This window comes from Drosophila persimilis, unplaced genomic scaffold (genome assembly GCF_003286085.1).
Source record: "Drosophila persimilis strain 14011-0111.01,24,50 unplaced genomic scaffold, DperRS2 tig00000002-arrow-pilon, whole genome shotgun sequence".
In the NCBI taxonomy this organism is placed as follows: domain Eukaryota; kingdom Metazoa; phylum Arthropoda; class Insecta; order Diptera; family Drosophilidae; genus Drosophila; species Drosophila persimilis.
Genome location: NW_020825289.1, coordinates 21,265,504 through 21,286,576, shown reverse-complemented (window position 1 = coordinate 21,286,576; position 21,073 = coordinate 21,265,504). Strand labels below are relative to the sequence as shown.

At 50.6% G+C, this 21,073-nt stretch overlaps 5 protein-coding genes across 12 annotated transcripts; 1 reads left to right on the top strand and 4 right to left on the bottom strand.

The window, feature by feature from the left end:
• Window positions 1–450: 450 nt before the first annotated feature.
• On the top strand, window positions 451–4,019 carry LOC6601289 (GPI mannosyltransferase 4). Of its 4 annotated transcripts, XM_026986423.1 has the most exons (4): window positions 451–664; window positions 724–2,618; window positions 2,946–2,972; window positions 3,523–4,019. In XM_026986423.1, exons 1-4 carry the CDS (start codon window positions 496–498, stop codon window positions 3,937–3,939), a joined length of 2,508 nt encoding a protein of 835 aa, XP_026842224.1. In that variant the 5' UTR covers window positions 451–495; the 3' UTR covers window positions 3,940–4,019. The 4 variants fall into 4 exon arrangements, 2 of the variants coding, with proteins under 2 accessions (XP_026842224.1, XP_002026360.1); XR_003408493.1 differs by lacking the exon at window positions 3,523–4,019 and adding an exon at window positions 3,138–3,493 and having other exon boundaries at window positions 724–3,053; XR_003408494.1 differs by lacking the exon at window positions 3,523–4,019 and adding an exon at window positions 3,123–3,493 and having other exon boundaries at window positions 724–3,053.
• A 219-nt stretch (window positions 4,020–4,238) lies between these two features.
• LOC6601287 lies at window positions 4,239–16,407 on the bottom strand. Of its 5 annotated transcripts, none has more exons than XM_026986366.1 (20): window positions 16,234–16,407; window positions 15,909–16,152; window positions 13,795–14,209; window positions 12,163–12,218; window positions 11,858–12,090; window positions 11,599–11,786; window positions 11,183–11,278; window positions 10,254–10,465; window positions 9,938–10,094; window positions 9,016–9,541; window positions 7,606–7,897; window positions 7,211–7,464; window positions 6,244–6,684; window positions 5,965–6,189; window positions 5,746–5,883; window positions 5,512–5,670; window positions 5,252–5,437; window positions 5,042–5,125; window positions 4,903–4,968; window positions 4,239–4,612 (listed from the first exon to the last, which is right to left on the bottom strand). In XM_026986366.1, the coding sequence occupies exons 3-20, from the start codon at window positions 14,114–14,116 to the stop codon at window positions 4,507–4,509; spliced, it is 3,741 nt and encodes a 1,246-aa protein (XP_026842167.1). In that variant the 5' UTR covers window positions 14,117–14,209; window positions 15,909–16,152; window positions 16,234–16,407; the 3' UTR covers window positions 4,239–4,506. The 5 variants fall into 5 exon arrangements, with proteins under 5 accessions (XP_026842167.1, XP_026842168.1, XP_002026359.2 ...); XM_026986367.1 differs by having other exon boundaries at window positions 16,351–16,390; XM_002026323.2 differs by having other exon boundaries at window positions 13,795–14,204; window positions 15,909–16,407.
• Window positions 12,261–13,761, bottom strand: LOC6601285 (NSFL1 cofactor p47). The gene has a single exon (XM_002026321.2). The coding sequence runs from the start codon at window positions 13,420–13,422 to the stop codon at window positions 12,304–12,306; it is 1,119 nt and encodes a 372-aa protein (XP_002026357.2). The 5' UTR covers window positions 13,423–13,761; the 3' UTR covers window positions 12,261–12,303.
• Window positions 16,408–17,581: 1,174 nt separating the features above from the next.
• Window positions 17,582–18,645, bottom strand: LOC6601283 (granzyme C). Its single transcript, XM_002026319.1, has 3 exons — window positions 18,383–18,645; window positions 18,029–18,308; window positions 17,582–17,950 (listed from the first exon to the last, which is right to left on the bottom strand). Exons 1-3 carry the CDS (start codon window positions 18,643–18,645, stop codon window positions 17,582–17,584), a joined length of 912 nt encoding a protein of 303 aa, XP_002026355.1.
• A 357-nt stretch (window positions 18,646–19,002) lies between these two features.
• Window positions 19,003–19,856, bottom strand: LOC113565091 (serine/threonine-protein phosphatase Pgam5, mitochondrial). Its single transcript, XM_026985654.1, has 2 exons — window positions 19,136–19,856; window positions 19,003–19,022 (listed from the first exon to the last, which is right to left on the bottom strand). The coding sequence occupies exons 1-2, from the start codon at window positions 19,854–19,856 to the stop codon at window positions 19,003–19,005; spliced, it is 741 nt and encodes a 246-aa protein (XP_026841455.1).
• Window positions 19,857–21,073: the final 1,217 nt, after the last annotated feature.

Here is a 21,073-nt window from a genome sequence, read left to right as displayed (position 1 = left end):
CGCTGTTTAAATATCTTGCCGCAAGAACTATCGATAGGACTTGCGAAAAATCTAACGAATTTTACTCTATAATATCATTAACCATACAACAGGGTGACCGTTTACGGTATTTTCAATACTTTTCGGTATTTTTTGAGGTCAAAATTTATCCGACGGTATATTTACGGTTTATCGGTATATAATGGTATATTTTGTCAATTTCATCAATCTATTAAATTTAACTTTCAACGTTAAATAGAAATCCTATAAAAGCAAGTATTTAGAATAGGCCAGTCAAGTAGAAAATTGATTCAGCAATCGTATACAATTATGTGGGCATGGCTAAATGGTCTATTTAACTGGTAAACGGAAGATAAAAAACGAGGAATATGGAAAATATTGAATTTATTTTATCGATAAGTCCGTATATTTATCGATAGGTCGGTTTTGTTTTGATTTTACATTTCAAGGAAAATTAAGGAAAAATTAGCAAATAAAGCGACGGACGGCAGAGATATGCGCCTGAGCAGACATATATCGCAGCTTTGGCAGAACCGTGTTCCAACCGACAGGCACGTGAACACATACTTCTTCTTTGCGGTCGTGCGTCTGGCTCTGGTTTTCGTGCCACAGCCGGGCTATGTGCATCCCGACGAGTTCTTCCAGAGCGTGGAAGTGATGACGGGTAAGGGGAGAGGGTGGTATTTTCCGCTTTGCTGTAATGACCTCCGCCTTCTTTTGCAGGCGACCACTTCCGGCTGGAGCACACACGCACCTGGGAGTTCAATAATTCGATGCCGCTGCGGAGCATCACCCTTCCGTTTGCGCTGCTGCGCGTTCCCTGGAGCTTCTACGAGTTCTTCGCCGTGTACATGCGCAACTTGTGGAATGTAGAGCTGATCAGCACGTACGCGTATGTGGTGTTTCCGCGGCTGATCTACACCCTGATCTCGTACAGCAATGACTGGTGTCTGTATCGCGTTTGCCGGATGTACGGACTGCGCTTTGAGATCCGACTGCTGGCCTTGGGCAGCTCCTGGGTGCTGCTGGTCTTCGGCACGCGAACCTTCTCCAACAGCCTCGAGATGGCCATGTGCTCGTGGCTGCTCTGCTTGGTTTCCGAGTGCATGCTGAGGACTAACACCGTGGTATACAAGAAGGAGTTCCTGGAGGAGAAGTACGACAAGGCGGAGTCCATCAGCGAGCGCGTCAAGATCTGGAAGCTGAAGAATGCCCTGCCGCCGCACAACTTCCAGCATATGTTTACCGTGTCCAGTATCTGTGTGGCTGGCGTCTTCAATCGGCCTACCTTCCTGCTCTTTGGCGCACCCATGGTATTCTTCTGGCTGCTGCGCGGGATGGGCACACGCAGCGTAACCTTTAGGGACTTTAACCTACGCATCGGACTCTTCTGCTTGTACGCCCTGCCAGCGCTGTTCCTGTTCATATTCTGCGACTCGCTGTACTATCAGCATCTCACAGTGGGAGAGCTGCACATGATGCAGCTGGGCATTGACAACTTTGTGTTTACGCCTTGGAACTTTGTCAAGTACAACCTGAACTCCGCCCAGACGGCCAGCCATGGCGTGCATCCCTGCTATGTCCACCTAATGGTCAACATGCCGCTGCTCTTCAATGTTCTCGCCCTGGCAGGCCTCGGGGCATTTGCTCAGATCCTTCTGCGTTTCTTTCGGGCCGAATACCAAGTGCTTCCGCGCTTCCAAAGCATTGTCTCGCTCATGTCTGGTGCCATATTTGTGCCACTATTTTTCCTGTCGCTCATCAACCATCAGGAGCCTCGCTTCCTTATCCCCATAACCTTTCCCTTGCTTCTGCTGCATGGTCCCAAGCTGGTGACTGGTTTCAGTGCCAAGTATCCTTTCCAGAAGGAGCACCCCCTGCTGCGCAGGTTCTACGACCGCCTGCTCTCCAGCAAAGCATCGGCCCCTCATCTGCTGAGGATTTGGTATGTGAGCAACGTAGTGTTGACTGTCTTCTTTGGCTTCATTCATCAGGCGGGTATTTATCCGCTGGCCGAGACCATGGCCCATGTGATGGCCACCAAGCCAGCGGCCACCCACGTTCACCTAATGACCTCGCACATTTACAGTCTGCCCCTGCACCTGGTGAACATTCCCAGCTCCCGAGTGCTCCAATTCAATCCGCACACCCATAACCGCTATCGGCGCCAGAGGGACTTCTACTTGTACGAGTACGGGAGCCAGCCCTTGGACAATCTTTTGCAGAAGGTCAAACTGATCAGCGGCAATTGCGAGGTCAAGTTGTCCGGACCGAGTCGGCTGCGCTACAAGCTTTACCTGTCCATTCCTGCCTCCTTGAGTAGCGATCTCTTCGAGGCCTTGGTTCGCTCCAATGCCAGCAGTTATCTAAACCTTGAGCTTCTTCACGTTTTCTATCCACATCTCTCTACGGAGGCTTTTCCCAGAATACTGGGCCGCCATCCCTGCGATGTGGATGCTCCGCACTGGGCTCATGACGACCTACGGGGCACCTGTGCCGTGGAGCAATCGCCAGCTTTCAGCTACTCCTACCTGACGAAGCAGTTCAGCTCTTTCGTGCATCAGTTTGGACTGGCACTCTACGAGATCGATGTGCGACGAAAGCGGCAGAGGCAAGTTGTGCGCACCCTCGACCTGGTGACGGCACCAGCTCCCCCCTTGCCGGAAGCTGGGGCGTAAGATTACATGCCATTGATTGCTCTGCAAAGTCCAAGAAGTGCCTTATGATAGTGTTGTTGGCTTGGAAATACTTCAATTAATAGCTGATAAGAACGAGCGAGACACATTCCATTATTAAACTGTACAAAAACGCGTTTCTCATAACTTCACGATAGCGTGAACAGAGTTCTAGTCCAATAATCCATTATCTCTGCTAATATTATGACTTTTTGCACAAATCGTTTGGATTTGTAATACCAAAGAATTAATCTTAAACTATTTAATAAGTGTGATGCATACTCGGGTCAATCGCTGGTCAATTTTCCATGACAATAATATTGCAACATTAGAGTGGAGTGCGTTGGGGCTGCCATAAAGTGGGATACACGACGCCAGGTGAGATCTCTGCCCACACAGCAAACACAATAATCAATTAACGTGTTCCATCAAACAATCAGTAATCAGAATCGTTCATTTCAGCTGTCGCCGGAGTACAAGCGACAAAAGGGAAAGAGGGAAAGAGTAATCCATTTGACACGGCATCGACTGCTAATACCCGGCAAACATCGGACGCTGGGTTCTGTCACATAGGTGCGGTGGCAGCGGTATCCGCGTTCATTGAACGTTACCATGCAGAAATTCAATGCGGACGGAATTGTGTTCTAATTTAGATTTCGGTTGTTATTGGGAATGCCTAAGCCGCAAACCCGTTTGGAAATGAGACACTCCGGCCAGGCAGGCAGGCCTCCCCCACGCACAAGTGGCCTATAAAACGATCGAGCTAATTGGCAAACAGCATCAGTCACTGACAAACCAACCAACCCAAACAGTTCAACATGAAGGTAAGCCACAGCCAGGTGCCCAGGATGATCTGGTCTTGCTAATGTTTCGCCATTTATCCTTACAGTTCCTCATCTGCTTGGCTCTCTGCTTTGCCGTCGCTCAGGCTGGCTTCCTGGCTTCTCCGGTTACGTATGCTGCTGCTCCATCGTATGCTGCCACCTATGCCGCTGCCCCCGTGGCCTACTCGGCACCAGTGACCACCTATGCTGCTGCTGCTCCGGCTTATTCCACCTATGCTGCTGCCGCTCCGGCTTACTCAACCTATGCCGCTGCTGCTCCAGCCTACACCGCCTCGGTGTACGGCGCCTCGGCCTATACCGCTCCTGTGACTACGTACGCCGCAGCTGCTCCTGCTTACACGTCCTATGCTGCGGGTGCTCCTGCGTACACCACCTATGCTGCTCCAGCCATCGTCAGCCCCTTCTTGAAGAAGAAGTAAACGCTCTTCCTTTGCGTACCTTCTGAACCATCCGAATAATATGACAACTAAATAAACCTTCCAACCAAACCAAACTTGAATTGAACTTTTAAAGTTTATAACTTTCAAAATAACTTCATAGCTATTTGTATTTCAATGTTAAAGAATAGCTTTGTGGTCTCTGGATTACAAGCCCGTTAACCTAAGATCTCAGATATTGTCAGAGACCACCCTACACATTTATTTATTTGAACTAACGCTACACGCCACTGCATAAGAGGACCTAACCCAGTACCATAGGTTCTCATTTATAAACGATCTTCGATGCACGATCTTTTAATTTCTGAGGCCTCAAGATCGAGTACTTTATTAATTAATGGTTGTTACACCTTGTTAAATGCTTAATACAAACATATGGGACTGGACTGTCAGTAGGTGACTCTACATCTATCCGTTTTTTGTAAGAACTATCGAGTGGTAGAAGCGCGAAATATAAAACAAATTGCAATATTCGAGTGTGTACGATACTTAGGATTAGCATTCGAATTCGAAATTGTGTGTCGTGGGGACTCAGGGGACTCAGGGGATTCAGAGATTTTGTCTCAAGTAAACGGGACTGTTCGGCGCGTCGACATCCTCGAAGACTACCTCCTCCTCTTCTTCGATCCAGCGCACAGTGCGCTCGCTTAAGCCTCTGCCAGTCGGATATCGGGGGTTGGCGTTGGCGATACGGGGAGAGAAAGTAATTTCAGAATATAAAGACTTTGTCGCTGTGAACACAATAAGAATTTGTGTGTGTTTCGGTTGGTACTTTTGTCACTGGCATTCGCACAACATCAAGATTCGATCAAATCAAAAAACACCAAAAACAAAAAAACAAATCTAAAAAAAAAACTCAAACTAATCAAACTCAAGACCACAAAAAACAAACATCGGTAACAGAATATCAGAATTTCAGACTATGGTTAATAACGTTGGTAGAACCTGTTCATGCCGGCCGCTGGCGGTGGCGGGGGCGGCGGGGCGCCGCGCGGAGGCGTGCGTCGGGCACTGAAAAATTGGAAAATCATTGGCCATTGAAGAAAGGTATTTATGGAATCATAGGATTCAAGGGTCTTCTTACGCCGCTACGTCCGCCTCTAGATGTGCTCCAGTACCATAGGCATCGCTTTCATCAAAGTCAAAGTCATCGGTACCAGTGCGTTGGCTGTGGAAAAGGTTGGTATAGGTTGATATATGAGGGTTCCGTTCCTTAAGTTTGGATTCAATGACTTTGCTTATGGCTGGGTGAGAGTTGGAATGGAGCGTTGGACTCGAGAAATGGGACACTCACAGACGCTGACTCCGCTTGTTGACAATATCCTGCACTGCTCGGGCAGTCAGCGAGACCTTGCTCTTCAAACGCATCGGCGTGCGGGGCATGGGAACGGCGGCCGGAATATCTGGATTGATACTCAATACGGGCGTTACGGGTCGACGAACCATTTCGCTGCTAGCTCTATCCGCGTTGGTACTACGTCTGGCAGGAAGAACAGTGGGGCACAGAGAGTGAGCCATGGACGGGCTAAGGACACGCGGAGGGCGGACACTTACAACTTCTGCTTAGTACGGAGATTGGAGCGAGTGTCTGTCGGCTGTCGGCTGCGTTGGTCGGCCCGATGGTCGGGACTGGCACTGGACTGGACATGGGAACGCCATCCAATGTCGTCTGGTGCCACATCAAAGTCGTACTCCTCGGTGCCCTGCCTCTGACTGTTTCGGGAGGGGGAAAGAGATCAGCTGTCAGAAGGCGAACGGGGGACAGTGGCGGGGGGCCTACTAACTTACAGCGAAGGTGGCTTGATCTTATTTCTCGACTGCCAAATATTGAGAATCTTTTTAGTCTGACTGGTCTCGCGCTCATTGGAGGTGGCTCGACTGGGACCACTGGATGAGCCCCAGTTGTCATCCTCGGGGTCGTGCCGCCTGCAGTAGTCGATGCAATGATGGAATGAGTCTGAGAGATGGCGCACAATCGATGGATCGGCAGGAGAGATCGATACTCACAGCTGCTGGCGACTGCGACTGCGCACGGGCGTGTTGACGGCCGAGACGTCCCGCCCGCGGCTCAGCTCCCGCTCCCGCTCCCGACTGCGCTGATCGCGATCCAGTACCCGCTCCCGTTCCGTCTCCTGGCGCCGTTGCGGTGGTTGCTGCTGCTGCTGCTGTGGTTGCCTAGATGGGCTCGAGTCCTCGTCCAAGTCCAGTGTTTCTTCGGTGGCGGTTCGACGTCTGTGGAGCAGCAAATCTTCAGATTGACCTCATTCTGAGTGACCATCTACTTACAGCGGTGGTCTGGGCCGGGCCGTGCTGCTCGTGCTGCGCTCCCGGCTCTGCTCTCGACGGGCACTCCTGCCAGTTCCCGACGCACTGCTCGTCCGCTGCTTCTTCCGGCTCCGACTGTCGCTGCGATGGTCACGTTCCCGCTCCCGCTCCGGACTGCGATCGCTCCGCCGCTGTTTGGCCTTGCTGCGGGCCTGCGCCGCTTGCATCACATTCAGGCGGGTCTGGATGGTGATCAAGTTGAGACCCACTGGCGTGCCAATGGCCCACAGGAGCAGCGTCAGAAGGATGAAGAAGGTGAGGCCGTTGACGAAGTCCACCATGTTGCGGCAGAGGAAGGTGCGGCTTGCGTCGAAGGTGTCGTAGAAGGGCCGGCACTTGGTGGTGGTGTCGCCCAGCTGCGATTCCATTGTGGCTTTACTGCTGGTCAAGTACGCTTTCAGGCTGTAGAGGAAAAGAAAGCAAAGAATGAAGCATGCAATATCCACATGGCATACGTCCACTCCTCTGGAGCCTCAGAGCATGCCACATGTGTGTTACTCTGATGGTGTTGCACACACACAAACATACAAAATGCAATCATGACACTTGGCAAACTTAATCAAACGATTACGACTTTCAATTATCTGATAAAAAGGAAAACTATGTGCAGTCATTTACCCTTCCCCTCCCCTCTTTATCTGAGTTTGTGTTGCAGTTGTTTGAGTTCTTTGTTTCTCTGCCGGAATCGCAAAGAGCAGCACAACAACATCCCCGACCCAGGTGGAATGCCACAGTTTGGATTGCCACAGGGGGGATGGGGATGGGGGTGGTAATGGTGATGGTGATGGTGATGCGGAGACCGTAACTTTCGGCAGGAGAATCTCTGTGAATTTGGGCGCAATTAGCTCTGTGACCAACGATGCAGGTACTGCTCGTACTGTTTGCTGTGTATAATTTATAATTTATCGTTTAGTTTGGGTTGACTTACCGGTCTGTGTAGAGGCGCGTCATGTTGTGGCAAATCTCGCCACCCTTGTTCTCCAGGTAGCCCTGGATGCTCTTCAGATGGTTGAGCGTCTGATTGACCTGCTTGGCCCAGGGATCCCGCTGCAGTTCTAGTGCCGTCAGATGGTACAGTATCTCGTTCTGCAGGTTCTCCAGTGGTTGCAGGATCGAGGCCAGTAGGCGCTTCGACCGACTGCCCAGGGTTGTCATGCGTGATGATGTGGCCACGTCCTGAATCTGGAAAGCAAATCAGATGCGGAATGGTCTGTATTCAGCGTGCTGCTGAGTCTCGGCCCTCCCAGGCCGCCACCTCGTGAAATGGAAACTAATCAGACGCTATAATCGCGCTGGTTATGCGGATAGGACTACGGTCCGTACCTGTAGGGCTACCCTCTGCATTTGATCAATGAATGTTGCCAAATCCTTTTCTGGCGTGGGCGCCCCCACACTGCTGCGGTACGTGGTCAAATTGAATGAGGACGTCTGCAGCATATTCTCCAATATACTCTGGACGGATTGGGTCAGCGAGAGCAGCGTGCGCCCTGACACGGAAATTGCATCGATGGCCGTCGACACTTTTGGGAACTGTTTCAAATCAGCGATTTTGGTGGTATTCACGAACGCATCCAATTGAAAGACATTGTACGACGCTTGATTTTGTTCGCAGCCCCTGTTTTGATGGGCGAGAGCGATGTTTGGAGTTGAAGTTCTCAATGAAACGCCAAAGGGATTGCGCATAATAGTATGCACCCGTATCGAGCATGGGTTTTGTGGGACCGGTCCAGCAACCGCAGGCGCTCTATCTCTTAGCTTACATGCACACATTGGGGAGGGGGCAGAGTGGTAGTGGGGGGTCCAGGAATTTATGCCCACTGGGGGAGTGGGGGAGCTCCACTCCACCCGGCCTGCATGCGCATTTTGTATCTGTTCAGATAATTGGAATCGTGCTTAAAATTTGCGGTTACAAGTTCTATATGTGTGTGCCTGTGCGTGGGTGTGTGGATGGGTGGTGCGTGTGTGGGTGCCTGGATTGGCATTGGTATGTTCTCCGTAAAATTGAGTGCCATGTGGCTAGCAAATTTCATTGGGCTTTCAAAACTTTGTGGCTTAGAGGGTCTCCAACTGCCGCTTGCTGCCTGACAGGCCTGGGATCTGGCTGCTCTGCTCTGCTGTGCTGTGCTCTGCTGTGCTCTGGGATGGATGGGATTTGAAGCCGAATAACTTCTGTAGTCTGTAGTCTACTGAGAGTGGTGCGTTGTGGTTTCTGGTCAGTGACAAGTTTTGGTTTGCGTGGTAAGGGGCAACGAAAGTTATAAGTGGCTGGGAAGAGGCTTGCAATAAACACACAGAGAACAGGAAACCGAAAGGGGTAATCACAGTGGGATCGTTTAGGAGCTTTGGCTATCATTTGATTAGCACTTAAGGAGTTTGCAAGTGTTGCCTGAATGTTCATTAATCGAGCAGTGTGTACCCACTCATGGGTACACACTCAGTTCAATTGCTCATCGAACTTTTAATCGATTCCGTCTGTGAAAACTTTTGCACATTTTTGTTGTTTCTTACAGGGCACGGGACCAGGACTCGTTCTCAGGTAACTTTTGGCAGGCGGGCAATCAAAATTACAGGCACGTACAGTATCAAAGTAATTGGATAACAAAATTCGTTACTTCAACACTGGCTTGGTGATTGGTGATTGGTTCTTGGTTCTTGGACAGCTCTACCTGGGAACGGGAACTCTAAGTACACATACGGATTAGTGGGCTCGTGAAGATCAGATCACGGACTCACCTGAGAGCCGTGCCGAGGCTGACATTCACCACGGACCGATTGACGCCGGCCGGTCGCAGCAGCTCCCCAATGATACCCGTTTGGGGCTCGCGGGCATACACATAGCCGGGCTTGTCGAATAGCTTACCCATCATATCGTAGTCCTTGTCGTAGAGCGAGCGGCAGAGGAAGACCTCCGCGTTGCCCCCGACCGCCAGCGAGAAGACACCGTAGAAGGTGAGGGCGATGCTGGCGAGGCAGATGATCATCACGGCCACGAAGAAGACCACGCCTGATTTTGTGTTCGATTCACAGAGGAAGCAGCAGTAGGACATCAGCATGAAGACCACCACCCAGACGATAACCATGGCGGCTATCCAGCCCATGCTCCAGTACATGTCCGCCCACTCCTTAAGCTCATTGTAGGCCGGCTGCATCGAGGGCCAGGTGCCCTCCAGGCGCTTCAGCACCACATTGATGGCCGACGTCAGCTGCTGGGCGTTGGCCGTTGTCCTGTGACGAATGCTCGACAATTGCTCCAGCGTATCTGGGGGAAAGTTTGTGCCGATTCAATTAGCATCCACAGACCAGAACCAGGTGACACTAATTAATATTGTGTGCCCCCGCCACACCCTCTCTCCTATCCGCTTTGTCTCGGAAATTGAATTGTCAGAATCAAATTCAAGGGCTTATTGGATGTACGAGTAGATACAGACTCTTGTACTGTTTTGTGGGATGTGGGATGTGGTATGGATGTAGGTGCGATTGATTGAGTTGTACATTTAAATTGATGCCATAATAGAGTTAGGGACATTGTCCAATGTGGACTTGTGTGACGGTTTCATGGGGAGTTACGGCAAGCCAGGTACAGTCAAGTCAATCAAGTATTTATTATGACTTATCTTTTATCGAAACTTTACTTTATTTTGATTGCTTTACTCACAGTTCCGCTCATATGACGTGTCATGTTTAACTTGTTGCGGGAAATTGCTGAAGATGGAACGTGACACGCCAACTTCCGATGTCAGGTTTTTGACAGTGGCACCAAATTCAATTTCGCCCAAGTAGCGCATACGGAAGATGCTCTGGTCCTCTTGCAGCTGACAAATTGTCAGCGTTTTGCGTTGTGTCCAGGAAATGAGAAATGGCGTGGCGAAATTAGAAGAGAAAAAACAGAACAGAGAGAAACAGAGTAAAAATATAAGGAAAAATGATTTAAACCCCTAAGAAATAGAAAGAGAGCAAGTCAGAGAACTTACAGTTTTCAGGGCATCGACGACGCCGTTCTCCTCGAAGCTGCGTATACGCAATGTGTCGCAGAGCGGCCGGTCCCGGTACGTGCACTGGCGCTGCAGCACGGACAGTTGTATCTGCAGCTCCTCCATGCGTGCGGCAGCCTCCTGGGAGAGCTTCAGGGCTCGGCCGACAGTCTCCTGCAGCATGAGGACGCGATAGATGAGCTCCGCGTTCGCTGACAGCGACAAATGCACGAAAATATTATTATTTCGACTATTATTATAGGATATTTATTCGGCCATGGGCAGGGGAGTCGAGAGTCGGGTGTCGGGTGTCGGGAGCATGGAGCAGGGAGCAGGGATCAAAGGAGACTGATTCTAAATTGCACATTGTGTTCGAAGGCAAACAACTCCATTAGTTGTCATCTGAGCCATTTGTCCTGTCACCCGGCAGCAAAGCTTCTTGCCGCATTCGTGGGTTGTCGCTGGAGGCTCAGGGGGTGGCCGGAAATGGCTCCCAATCCAACCCAATCCAACCAATTGCCTTGCTTGTACAGTTTAAGCGTATATGAATACACATTTATCTCTTGGCAGGGTATTTGAACGGTTTTGAAGGTTGAATGAAATTTAAATCAAAGAATGTCCAAAGCTTAAACGGGTTGACCCGAAACGACAAATGAAAGGTCACCATTTCTACGCCCTCTGCGTGCGAGTACTGTAATTTATTGAGCCTGGTTTATTGTCATGTTGGTGCAACACGACCGCAGCTAGGCCTACGATGACCATGCATTGTCATGCCACAATGGACAATGGAATTTGGGTCAAGTCTACAGTCGGACAATCGCATTGCAATCCGGGCTCTGGGTGGAGTAGGGTAGTGGGAAAGCGGGGTAATGGGGTAACGGGGAAGCGGGGTAGCGGCGTAGCGGGTAGCACTTAACCAGAATACTTACCCAAGCTAAGTGTCGTCAATGAATCATATGCCAGCTCAAGGCCAGTGTGTGCAGATATTTCCGCTTGAATTGGCTCACCGAGGAGAACATCCACGTCTGTGGAAGAGTGCACACGGCATACAGTGTATGGTATAGTATATTGGGGACTTGCATAAGGAAGGCGGAGGAGGCCAAGGAGCTGGTGCGAGTACTTGTACAATCACTGCAATAACTCAGAATGCAGTGCGGGAAAAGTTTTAGCATAATGCATGAATCGAAAGCTAGAAATGTACTCGGGGCGAGGCGACACAAAGTTGGCAAACCGAAACTGGCGGAAACTTTTGTGACGCGCCATCCTCCAGGGCCAACGCCACCAACCACCATCCACCGTCCACCATTCAGCACCCAGCACCCAGCACCCAGCATCCAGCACTGACCTTCCAAGTCTTTGACGACTCTCTCGACGGAAACATGAAAGCCATTATCCAGTTTGTGTTTGATCTGCAGATGCGTGTCCTTTAGGAAGACCTCCACATCGTGCACGGCTGACTTCACCATCTCGGGCGTCATCTCGATGCCAGCCGAGAGGCGGCTGTTGGCATAAAATATGCTAAGGTCGCTCAGCCTGCAAACAGCCATGAAATCATTCGTCCCCTGCCGTCCGTCTCGTGCGCAAACCTTTCACCCGGAACTTACGTGAGCAGCACAAAGACGATCCAGAGTGTCACCAGGCCGGCACTTTTGCGGCACCGCAGACTCTCCTCCAGAGCCTCGTCGCGTATGTGGACGGGGGCTCTACGTATGTGGTCCACCTCTTCCTGCGTGGAGCGGCGGCCGCAGCACCAGGCACAGGTGGCAATCAGCGGGACCAGGGCCAGGATAGCAAAGATGCTCATCAGGCCAATGAAACCGGATTCGATTTTGATGGCCTGAACGAAGAAGAGACGGTTAAACTTGGCCAGTGGCCACAGACACAGACACAGATCCATCCACAGACTTACATTGGAGGCAAAATCGAGCAGGCTGACATTTTTGTGTAGGACATCGCGTATGGAATCTGGAAATCGATTCAAAGAAATCTTTACTCAAATGCTCCAAAAAAAGTCTCATATTAAGTGGTTTTATTGATTTTCAGTCCAAGTTTACATCAGAAATTCGGCGGAGGACTGCTCGGGCTGCTCCTCTTCCAAGTGCTGGATGACGACCACATTGCAGAGATTGGCCTCGGCCAGGCTGCGGGCATCCGTCTCATCCAGCTGCACTCGAGGAAAGCTCGTGATCAGTACGAATCTCCGGCTGGAGTACTGGGGCCGTGCCAGGCGGACATAGCGGTAGACGTCGCCCACGTTGTGGGTGCGATTGAAGCGGGCTGAGATGCGGCTGCCATCGGAGAGACGCAGCTGGACCGTCGTCATGGCCGACTTCTCGTTGAGGCTCAGTTTGCCCTCGGCATGCTGCTCCTGGCGAGCCAAGGACTGTGATGGCGAGGAGTTCGCCAAGCGAGTCAAGGGATCGCCCAGAGTTCGTCCTGGACCCAGAAACTGACCAAGACGCCTGAAGGGCTCGTTGCTGTGGTCCTGGACACTCACCTCCAGCCGTTGGCCAAGGCCCAGCATCTTCTCCTCCCTCTGCAGAACGGACTGCAGAAATTGTGCGTTCTCCGGAACATCGTAAAGTCTGAGCGAGCCGTCGTCCAAGGAAAAGCCCTCCGACCAGAGATGCAGCACCACAATGGTGTGCTCGCTGTCATTGGGATCCGTGTCCGAGTCCTGATTCGCGCTCCCAGGCGCCGGCGGATTGATCGGATGAGCGCTGCCCAGACGGCGGCCTTGCCCCCACACTCGCACACTGTGGAGGCTGTCCACGTAGGTCAGGGCCGGAGTGGAACCCTCTATGCTGACGCGCTTCTCGCCTGGGGCTATAGTGTTGTTGGAGCTTTCGGCAAAGTGCTTCTCCGGATCATCGTCCTGCCGGTCTGTGTGCAGGCTGATCCTCGACTGCGGCTCTCTGTTGCTGGACGAGTCAGTGGGACTGCTGCTGGCAGCGGCCGTGTCCGACTCGTAGGCACCGCTGGCTTGATCCAATGCCCAGTCGTTGGCGACTAGATAGCGACGGGCCACATCCTCCTGCACGTCATGCTTTCTCATAAAACTTTGCAGCTTCTGCTCATCGGACATTTGGCAATTTTGACAGAGATCCCAAAAAACATATTGTTCTGTGGGAATGATCGCTGAATCCAGGCCGCCTATGTTCCGACACATTTGTAGTCCTTAAACCTTACTCGGATCTTTGTTGAAAGCCGCCTGGTCATGGATACGCGTATGATACGAGTATACTATAATTTAATCGAATGCCTCTGGCCAAGGCCAACTCATGCACCATCCTTAGCATCCTTAAAATTTCGAAACTGAGGTGAAGGATGTCCCCCAACGGCACTCTTACGCCCTCTTAAACCACGCACACACAAATGCACTCAGAGAAAGATATTTGTATATCTGTTAAATTGGGAAACTTGAGAGAGGTTGGGATAAGCAATCCCCGGGCGGTTTTCACAACTTAACAATGGGTTTCTCTCAGTGCAACACACACTTCCGCTGCAACCATGGTGGGGTGGGAGGGGTGTTTGGACTTACCGAGCGGCAATTCCTCGGGCGTGATAAGCGATAAAAATTCACTAACGTAGGTGAATATAAATGGTCCTGGCGCTATGTCCATGCCCGGTATGCTGTATGTAAAAAATGTGGCTGGCGTTGTTGTCGGCGTCGAGGCTGTTGCTAATGCTATGGTTGTTCCGGTTTGCGCTGCAATGCTCGCCAGCGCCGCTGTGGTAGGTCCTCCTGCTGCTGATGCTGCTCCCACAAGAGCTCCCACTGCTGCTCCTGCGGCTGCTGATGATGACGAGGACATAATTGTTGTTGCGGCTGGCGGTGGCAGTGTTAGATTACGCAGGTCCATCTTCGGCTGGGCGAAAGTCGCCGCCCTTTTGTGGCCAGGCACAGGCACAGGGACAGGGACAGGCCAAGGCACGAGACCCCTCCAGGCGCTGTGCTGTGAATGAATAAATGGGGGAACCAGGCATCTGACCATGAATATCACTCACACACGTACTCGCATGGGATGTGAGAGGGGGAGAGCGGAGCACAGAGCAGGAACAGCAGAGGATGTTGTAAAATATTTTTGGAATTTTATGTTCCAATTATGCATTCATATTGTACTATATGTATGTCTGTGTGGTGCTGGTAGTGGTGGTATGTGGCAGGCAGCAACTTACAAAGAATATGTGACATATACCAAATTAATGAGTATTGCAGCAGCCTGTGGAATTTTCCCCATTATTTTTCCCCCAAATGAATTTAGTTGGGACTATAAATTGTCTGGTCCAAAGAGAGAGGATTCTTTAAGGTTGTAGTATATTGCGTATACGAAGCGTGGGCTTAGGCTGTGTTCCATTTAATTTTTGTCTCTGGACTTGCTTGCCCCTGAATGCCGCCTTGAATTCAATTTTTCACTTGTTAATTCTATTAATTTAATGTTTCTTTTGCTGTCTTTGCTCTTTCCCATGCTGTCAACATGCTGGGGCAAAAACAAAATAAAATCAAATAAAATAAAAACCCAAAATGAAACTAGAAAAGTTTCGATAGAAAACATACTATCAATGGGTAATGACTTTCAAAGACGCTCTCTCACTCTCTCTCTTTCTCTTTCTTTGTTGCGTCTCTTTCTCTGTCTCTCTGTTTTTCTGTTTCTCTGTCTGCAGGCAGACATCTCTCTTGGGGGCCGAAGAAGAAGTGCAGCTACCCAAGAAGCCCCGCAAGTTCTGCTGGAGAACTCAACTCATTTGTTTTCCTTGACAATACAGCGTACAGCGTACCGTTTGCCGCCTTTATCGGCCATTCATGCTGGCCATTGGCCACTGGCCACTGGCCACTGGCCACTGCTGCTAATTGCTCTGCCCTGGGATTTACACTGTCCGGCGGAATTAGAACAAACCAATGGCGCTGCCCAGCAAAAGTTAAACAGTCTTGAGCCCGAAAGTGGGTCATTAAAACTCGATACCCCGCATGGTTTGTGTGTGGGCGGGGATCAGTCTGTGTCTCTGCCACTGCCTCTACCCCAGTCTCCCCCCATGTGCGATTATGTTGGCCCAATGGACACGAGTCAAGGCGCTCGAATTTGCTGGCCAAGCTCTTTTGAAGGCAACTCGATACGCAATGTGCTGAAAGGCAATGCGGGGACTTGTTCTCGCCCATTATCTGGCCATTGTTGTGGCATGTTCTGCCATGGCTGGCTTGTTAGAAAGATATTAGTTAAAGCCGTTTTATGATAACACTCTAAGTATTATAATGCGAGGTGGCAGAGTTCAATGCATTGGGTCACATACACGCCACGTACACGTCCACCCTGCGGCTCAGAGTGGAGTTATTGGAGGGGCTTTGTTGTGGCAGCAACAGAGAGCCGGTGGAAAAGAGCTCCTCTTCTGCACTTTGGTGCAAAGCGATTGAAGTACAGTGGTTTTCATAGCTCTCTGGGATGGTTAAGGAACTGTGCAAAGTCGAGTAATGGATTCGATGGAGCTGAAGCAACGAAAAGTGAGACAGCGTTCACTGTACTATCCCAACCACATAGTAGGAGGGCATAATGAAGTCAGCAATTTTCATCACCATTCACTCAGACCTAGTGCTCCAGTTTTAGCTAGTGCTTCGAATTCGATTAATTAACAAATTGCACGGTAAATGAACTTACGCACCTCGTTTGGCTCGTCCTAATTGATGGATTTCGAATCGAAGTGTCGTCCCTCTTGCTATCTCTGTTACACTCACACTCACTCACACAGACACTGCGTCGCACTCTTTCTGCGGCTCTACCAGCTTCGTGGCGGCATTACGAAGTCATGTTTTTAATTGAAAGTTGGTTTGACTTCGATTTGATATGCAATTAATTTGATATGTGGCTCAGGGGATTGTTTATTTGTACATTCCGTCACGGAAACCCTAAATGATGTGGAAATCGATTAGTTGCTGAACAAACACTCGTCTTGTATGCAATTGATTTCATGCGGGAAATGCATTAACTTTTCTGTTTAGTTTTCATTCACACACGCAACCAATGCGACAATTGGCACTCGATTATTTGTTTATTTTGGCAAAATAAGTTATGCGCCGTGCCGATTCGGAGGTGAGGGTCCTGACCCAACGATTCTCCTCTTGACGGATGTAACCAATTGACCACAAAGCGTGACAAGCGCCGCCGGACGACTGAACGGTGAAAGGTGTTGGGCCCCAATAATCGGCAAAAGAAAACTTAGAAATTTTTCTCTGTTTTACTTTTTGCGGCGACCGAGCAACCGAGCAACCGGCCATGTGTGGTGAATTTCTCCATCCAAAGAGAGCTTAACCTATGCTCGATATATCATATATGTCTGTAGGGATCTTTAGTGAGCTCCCTAAATGTGAGTAATTTAATCGAGTAGACAGATCTTCTTAGCCTACTCTGGATTGCCCATAATGCCCGGTATACCTTTTACTCCACGATTAACGCAAGTCTTTTCACAGGCAATTAAAGATTCTCCCCATTCTTAAGTCTACCATTCTTCCGTCGCTTTTTTGAGGAACGAACGTTTCTGAAATGGCATTAATAGTTGGGCGGGCACAACCTCGGCACTGCCGAATATAGCGGCGCATAAGTACCAGCGACCAATTTCGCAGGTTTTGTTTATGTTCGCGGCAGGCGCCTTGAGCTTTGCATTAAGTAGACTTTGTTTTAAAGTTGAATGAGGAACTGCCAGCCCAAGCCCCAGCCCAAGCCCCAGCCCAAGCCCAAGCCCAAGCAGAAGCCAGGCAAACTTTTCGCCAGCGTCGAAGCAACGTGGAGCAAAGCAGATCTTAGCTGTGCTCTCACGTTGCTGCCCCCAAGGCATCCTCCTCAACATATTGTCAGAGCTGACAGCGGGGTAGGAATGGGAATGGGGAATGGGGAATGGGGGCTGCAACGACAACGTCAACAGAGACGCGCCGCAGTGGATGCAATGCCTCTGTGGCAGCCCGGCAGCCTGTTCTGGCTGAAATTCAATTTGCTTTTGATTTATGCATTTTCCCTGAACCGAATTGCTCGGCAGCCCGAAGACGCTTTCAGAATTTAACTCTGGAATTTTATCAAATGTAAATGATGACATCCCCAGTGCTGCTGACTCGGTATAGGGGCTCCTTTAACTCCAGCACCTGGGATTGTGGCTGAACTGGACAGAATTCCCTTCTGGCCAAGTTCTTTCTGCTCATTTGGCGCCCGTTTCGAAGCGTTTTCATGGTAAAAGAGAGTGGGGATAGAAGGAAACTCCGAGAGAGAGATGGAGAGATTAATGCTCCCGAATACCTTATACTTATGAGAACGTACCTTCCGTGCAGATCAAGATTTAGATTCTATTCAATGAATTATGAAGCTGAACAATTGGGAGAGTAGCAACAGGAAAAGCGTGTTAGTTGGAGAGAAGGGATCGGTTGCTTGCGCAGTCAGAGCGAGAACCGTCTTTTGGATCCACTTTTCGTGATGCATATAATTTGTGAACTTCATGGCTTTGCCGCCCTCGCAGAGGTGGGAGCCGCCAATGATTCCGGCCAGCCAGTCCTCGCATATCAGGGGTCCGCCCATGTCGCCAGGACAGAACTCGCCGTCGGCATCGGGCTCAGCGCACAGATGCCCGGCTCTGTTGTACGACGGGATCTTTCCCTCGCAGAAACTGTGGTTGCGAATCAGGACATCCAGCGCGAGAATTTGATTCGAGTAGGGGCCGTGCTGGAACAAAAATTGGTCCCAGAACTAGAGCTGTGGCTGTGGCTGTGGCTGTGGCTCTGGCTATGGCTGCGTACGTACCGGATACACCTGGCCCCAGCCCATGGTGATGCAGCGCTTGCCCGCGGTGGCGAAGCCGGAGCTGTCACGAGTCACCAGTGGTCGCACGTGGCGCATGTTGCTGGGGATGCGTTGACTGAGCTGCAGCACGGCCAGATCGTTCTCCTTGTAGCGCTTGTACTCGGGATGCAACACCAGACGGTCCACGCGTCGGCACTCGGCGACGTCGTAGAAGGCCAGCCGCAGTCTACTTCCGAACACAATCAGCAGGGCCCTCGGGTTCATGGGGGCCTTGAACCAGCTGTGTGTGACAGGAGCAGGAGCAGGAGCAGGTGCTACCTGGGATTCTCCGTGGGGACTTAAACTTTCACTTACTCAGTGACGCAGTGGGCGGCTGTCAACACTGCCCGACTGCTGAGCAGGATGCCGCTGCAGAAGTGGTTGTCGCCCCTGAACTCGATGTAGTTGAGGGTTCGTATGGAGACGATGTGCCTCACCAGAAACGAACTGTCCGGTAGATGGCCGCCGGCGATTAGCATCTCGAAGGACCTGTCATGCAGATCGGCCACGACCCCTCGTCTAGCTTCAGCCACGGAGCTCCACAAGGAGACTCGCAAAATAAAAGCTACAATTAGCATATCTCGAAACAAACAAATACAATACATTGATTCATATGTCGTATTTACAATTTCACCTCAAAGTGAACTCTTCTGACTCGAAAACTGATAAATCAGAATCAGTCAAGGGCCTCCGGAATGGCCAGAGAGGAATGATTTCTAGCAGCTGGCACTAGGTGTGAGTGGCAGTGGTGGAGGAGCAGCAGCCCACTTGAATTATATTCAAATTGCAGAGGATGCAAATTTAATGAAACACCATAAGCAGCCGCAGCCCCAGCCGCAGCCACAGCAGAGGCACAGCCAAAGCCAGTATCCGAAACCATAAACCGGAAAACCGAACAACATGGGACAGGAACAATAACCGAAATTAAGGCCGCACTAATGAGCAGAGACAAAACCTAAAAGAGTAGCGAAAATGTGGCAACGGGTAGGGGACACGATGAAACGGTGCATGACCGCCGTGGCCACTGTATGTTGCATGTTGCGTGTTGCCTGCATGCCAGATGCCAACGACAGTGTGTAAAGTGATTTTGGCCAAAGTTAAAGTGGTTTTCCAGCTTGCTGGCGGGCTGGCGGGCTGTCGGGTTGGCGGGCGGGGAGGAGCGTAGTTGCAGCCGCAGCTGCAGCCCATCCGGTTTGGGCAAAATGTGCCGGAAAGTCACGTTTCTGGCCAGTGAGAGCCTGTATTGGGTAAAACTAGTACATTGTCTGGATGCAAATGATGTGATATTTTCGCAAAATGCAGCCTCCTCCTGCTTCGGCGGGCTCCTCTTCGTTGGGGGGTCTGCGAAATACGGAGCTCCCTCGCGCAGCTCGTCGCTATTGACTACCTTGCAGGGATCTACGTCGAGCTCCTTCAGTATGATCGCCGATGTCTGCTGGGCCCGCGTCATGGTGGAGACCACCACCTGGTCCCAGGTGATGTTGAACTCCCGCAGACGCTTTCCCGTCCACTTCGCCTGCTCGCGCCCCAGGTCGGTGAGATGGTCGGGGCTGGTCGGCGCCTTTTCGTATTGTCCGTGCCTCACCAGGATGATGTGTCGCGAGTACTTCGATTTCTGGCCCTGGCTCCCTTGGGCTGCGTGCGGGTGGTCTTGATCCCAGTCCGTGACCCAGGATGGCTGAATCGTGTCGCCAATCCCAGTCCCATCTCCCTCGCAGGTGGACCGATGGTGGCTGATTAGCCAAGCGCTCGTGGAGGTGACCAGTGAACGGAAACGGAGAGTGTGCATGCCTAAGGGTCTAAAATTTTGTCTAGCTCTAACTGTCAACACAAATGTAAGTCCTATAGATAGCTCAGTGCTTATATATATAGACAGATATCTTAGAAGTTCAGATTCTCAGATGCAACGCAGACAATTATCGGCCAACAAGTGGGGTTCTTCAGGGGCTTTTGTCGCACTCTTTGCGAGCTATTTTAAAAGTTTATGCAGATCCTTTTATCCGCCAGCTCCCACTGCCGCTCCTGCTCAAGTCTTGATTAGCATTTGTTAGAGAAGTGGACTCTTGAAAGGTTTTGGTTTTGCCAAGTTTTGTGTCAAAGTTATTTCACCCTTGGCAGTATACTCTGCAGCAACTTTCGAGCCATGAAGGCAAACTTTTCGACCTCCACAATCAGCCGGAAAAGAGGCGCATAAGTCAGCCAGTCAGGTGATGTCTTTGGAAAGAGAAGTGCGAAGTACTCGACTGGGTAGCCGGAGCTACGAGCTAAGAGCTAAGAGCTAAGAGCGCCTGGTCGAGTACCCTTTTCCGCTGCACATCCCATGGATACGGTAACAAGAAAAAGGCAGCAGAGCCTATCGTAAACGGTCTCACTGGCTAAATAACTTTTGCCAAGTTTCTGCTTCATTTAATTTCAGAGTCCAGGGACACACCATCATCATGGTCATCATGATGAATGTCAGGGATTCCACAAGTGGCTGGCCGTGGAGGGACGCCATTCTTTTGGCCGTCAGATTTGCCCTAATGAAGTTGACTGAAACTTTTGACAGAGCTGGGACCGGACCTCATCGATTGGTGACCGCATAAAATTGAAATTAAACAAGTTACCTGGACAGTTTAAGCCGGTGCTCAGGGCCAGGCGAGGACATGTAATGACAGCCATCCCCGTTGTAACTCTTTGGCGTTCCAATCCTTGGGCTTTTACAAGTTCTTTACCGTGTCGCCTTCACTCCCACTCCCACTCATAGGTACAGGTACAGACAGACACATGCATCCCACCGTGTGGCCTTGTGGCAACTTTTCTTCGGGCCGTTAAAGTAAGCCACTTGAGGTTACCATAAAACAGATCTCGCATTGTGCGCTCGTTCTGTTCTGCTTCTGTCCTAGAAATGTGCGGCTTACTGGAGCAAGGTGTAGCCATAAATGTGTATGTGTGAATGGCAGTGGCAGCCTATGCGGCACTGCCGGTGTGGCAGGTGTGGCAGGTTTGGCAGTGTGTGCACGAGTC

Bases quoted from the DNA above. Each gene is read 5' to 3' on its own strand.
- LOC6601289 (XM_026986423.1), top strand. From the start codon at position 496: ATGCGCCTGAGCAGACATATATCGCAGCTTTGGCAGAACCGTGTTCCA. The intron at 665-723 runs GTAAGGGGAGAG...CTTCTTTTGCAG, and splicing joins GAGCGTGGAAGTGATGACGG to GCGACCACTTCCGGCTGGAG. The intron at 2,973-3,522 runs GTCAATTTTCCA...CCAGGTGCCCAG, and splicing joins CATACTCGGGTCAATCGCTG to GATGATCTGGTCTTGCTAAT.
- LOC6601285 (XM_002026321.2), bottom strand. From the start codon at position 13,422: ATGTGTCGGAACATAGGCGGCCTGGATTCAGCGATCATTCCCACAGAA.
- LOC6601287 (XM_002026323.2), bottom strand. From the start codon at position 14,116: ATGGACCTGCGTAATCTAACACTGCCACCGCCAGCCGCAACAACAATT. The intron at 11,787-11,857 runs GTAAGTTCCGGG...GGCTGTTTGCAG, and splicing joins ATCGTCTTTGTGCTGCTCAC to GCTGAGCGACCTTAGCATAT. The intron at 5,671-5,745 runs GTAAGTTAGTAG...CTCCCGAAACAG, and splicing joins AAGATCAAGCCACCTTCGCT to TCAGAGGCAGGGCACCGAGG.
- LOC6601283 (XM_002026319.1), bottom strand. From the start codon at position 18,645: ATGCTAATTGTAGCTTTTATTTTGCGAGTCTCCTTGTGGAGCTCCGTG. The intron at 18,309-18,382 runs GTAAGTGAAAGT...TGTCACACACAG, and splicing joins GCCGCCCACTGCGTCACTGA to CTGGTTCAAGGCCCCCATGA. The intron at 17,951-18,028 runs GTACGTACGCAG...TTTTTGTTCCAG, and splicing joins GCTGGGGCCAGGTGTATCCG to CACGGCCCCTACTCGAATCA.
- LOC113565091 (XM_026985654.1), bottom strand. From the start codon at position 19,856: ATGCACACTCTCCGTTTCCGTTCACTGGTCACCTCCACGAGCGCTTGG. The intron at 19,023-19,135 runs GTTGGCATCTGG...CTACTCTTTTAG, and splicing joins AAATCACTTTACACACTGTC to GTTTTGTCTCTGCTCATTAG.